The 2418-nt window shown below is 52.6% G+C and overlaps 1 protein-coding gene across 1 annotated transcript in view; it reads left to right on the plus strand.

Annotated features, from left to right (window-relative positions):
- Window positions 1-6: 6 nt before the first annotated feature.
- Window positions 7-2418, plus strand: part of FAM102B (family with sequence similarity 102 member B) — a 74764-nt gene continuing 72352 nt past the window's right edge. Inside the window, exon 1 of the mRNA XM_008069654.2 lies at window positions 7-200. Coding sequence (XP_008067845.1) covers window positions 64-200 — 137 coding nt within the window. The 5' untranslated portion in view covers window positions 7-63. The remainder of the gene's footprint in view (window positions 201-2418) is intronic.

The following is a 2418-nucleotide window of genomic DNA, read 5'->3' on the forward strand; positions in this document are numbered from 1 at the left end:
TCCGCCGAGCTGAGGCGGAGGCCCCTGGCCGCGCGCCCCGCTCGCAGGCGCCGGGTGCTCACGATGATGAAGAAGAAGAAGTTCAAGTTCAAGGTGGACTTCGAGCTCGAGGAGCTCTCTTCGGTGCCCTTCGTCAACGGCGTGCTCTTCTGCAAGATGCGGCTGCTGGACGGTGGCAGCTTCGCGGCCGAGTCCTCCAGGTGAGTCGCCGGCGCCGGGCGCGCTCCGCCCCGCGCGCAGCATCCCCGCCCGGGCCGCCCGCCCGCCCGCGCCCGTGACCTCGCCTCTCCCCGCGGACCGGGCCGAACTCGACCAGGGGTGTATTGATCTGGAAAGGGCTTTGCAGATGCGCTCATCTCGGCCGGCCTTGGCTCCCGCGCCCGCGCTTCCAGATGGTTCCCGGCATCGGCTCCTCCCTTCCAAATCCTCCAGGAATGGGGGCTGGAGCCGGAGGGAGACGATGCTTCTGGTTTGTGTCCATGATGGTGAAATGAAGGTGGAACTCGAGCTGCTAAAAGAAAAACAAAAATAGCCCCAGCAGCGGCAGCTCCAGGAGTGTTCGAGCCGAACAGAAACCTGCGCTTCGCCCGCCACCTTCTCCCGGGTGGGACGAGCCGGGGACTTGGCCGCCCAGCCTGGGGCGGGGTGGGCCTGGCCGGGCTTGGCTTGAGTCAAGTGTTCCTGGCAGACCTGGCTGCGGTCGATGCCGCATCCCTGGGCTGCGTGTCCAGCTGAGCGCTCCATGCCTGCCCTTCTTGGAGTGGCCACTGCGGGGTCTCAGCTTGGGGGACTCGGAACCAGAAAGGGAACCTAGACCCTGCCCTCGTTTTGAAATGAGTCCCTGGACACCCCCGGGGAGAGTCATTACAGGTTTGCAGGGTAGTGCCAGGAGTGACAGTGTTCCCTGAGTCACTAAAGAACGATTCACAGGTTGACAGATTTACCCCAAAGTGTTCCTTTCAAAAATAGAAAACAAAGGACTTTTTTTTAAAAAATGATGCTTTGAGTTCCTGAGGTCAAGGAGCAGGGTTGATAGGATTTATATGACCCATATATGCTGGTCTTAGACTTTATATTTACCCTAAAAATACACTGCTTTCCTTTTATCTGGCATCCCACTAAGAATGTAAAGGAAAGAATGTCATTGGGTTGTGGAATTGGGGCCAGAAATTTGTCTGCTGTGGCAATATTGAACCTGAGGAAGCCAGAAAATGTCTACTTGGCTAAACCGAAGGATATATGGAACAAAATTTCAAAAACAGTCCACTGAGGATAGTTTTTAAACTAAATTATGATGACATATGGATATCCCACTCATTAATCATACAGTCATTTTAAACACACCTGTGTGAGAACAATGTCACTTAGAATGGTACCAAAATATTGAACCACCTCTTTTTTTTTTTTGAGTTAGAATCTCACTCTGTTGCCCAGTGTCACGCTCATGGCCATCGCAGCCTTGACCTGCTGGGCTTAGGCCGTCCTTCCGCCTCAACCTTCCAAGTAGCTGGAATTACAGGCACGTGCCACCATGCTTGGCTAATTTTTTGATTTATCGTAGAGACGAGTTCTTGCCAAGTTCCCCAGGTTGGTTTCCAACCCCTGGGCTCAGACAATCCTCTTTCCTCTGCCTCTCAAAGTGCTGGGATGACAGGCGTGAGACTCCACACCCAGCAGACCACCTCTTAAGATGCTGAAAGGCCTAAATCAGCTTGTGAATGTCCCGCAGGCGCAGGTGACAGCCTTACTCTGAGGCCTAGACTGTTTTGCTCTTCCGTCCCCCAGGGCCAGTGGTGACACCTGGTGGTCAGGACACTTGTCTACTATCTGCTTCCTCAGATTTGGCTTACTTCTCACAAGTCAGTTATTCCGTTATGGCAGACAATCCTTTATTTAGCTGATGTGTCAGCTGGGCACATTTAATATAAATATATTAGGATTATATGAGGGAGGACCCCCAAAAATCCGGAGTAAGTTTTTCGGGGTTGGGCCCCTTGTAGTACTGGCTCCCCCCGACTAGGTAACTGTTCTAGGACCCCATGGGCATCTGTGTACCAGCTAGTGTTGTAGGAGACTGTGTTTGGCTTCAGTGAACTGGTTTTGGAGATTCTTTTAACACATTTGCCCTTGATGAGTGATTTATGAGTGTGCTGCCCACATACACGGAGTGTTCAGCAGATTTTGACCAAAGACAGCACAGCCCCCATACCCCACCCTCCCTGTTCACCTGATCTCACCCCAAGCGGCTTTTTTGTTTCCTTGAATGAAAAAAGTCCTCAAAGGTTAAAGTGTGGAAGAGGTGGGTAAAAAACGGCAGAAACACTAAAAAGCATCCAAAATGATGCATTCAAGAACTGTTTTAGCCGGGTTCGGTGGCTCAGCCTGTAATCCTGCGCCTTTGGGAGGCTGAGGTGAGTG

This window comes from Carlito syrichta, unplaced genomic scaffold, assembly GCF_000164805.1.
Source record: "Carlito syrichta isolate Samal-C Ts95f unplaced genomic scaffold, Tarsius_syrichta-2.0.1 Scaffold312159, whole genome shotgun sequence".
Taxonomy (NCBI): Eukaryota; Metazoa; Chordata; class Mammalia; order Primates; family Tarsiidae; genus Carlito; species Carlito syrichta.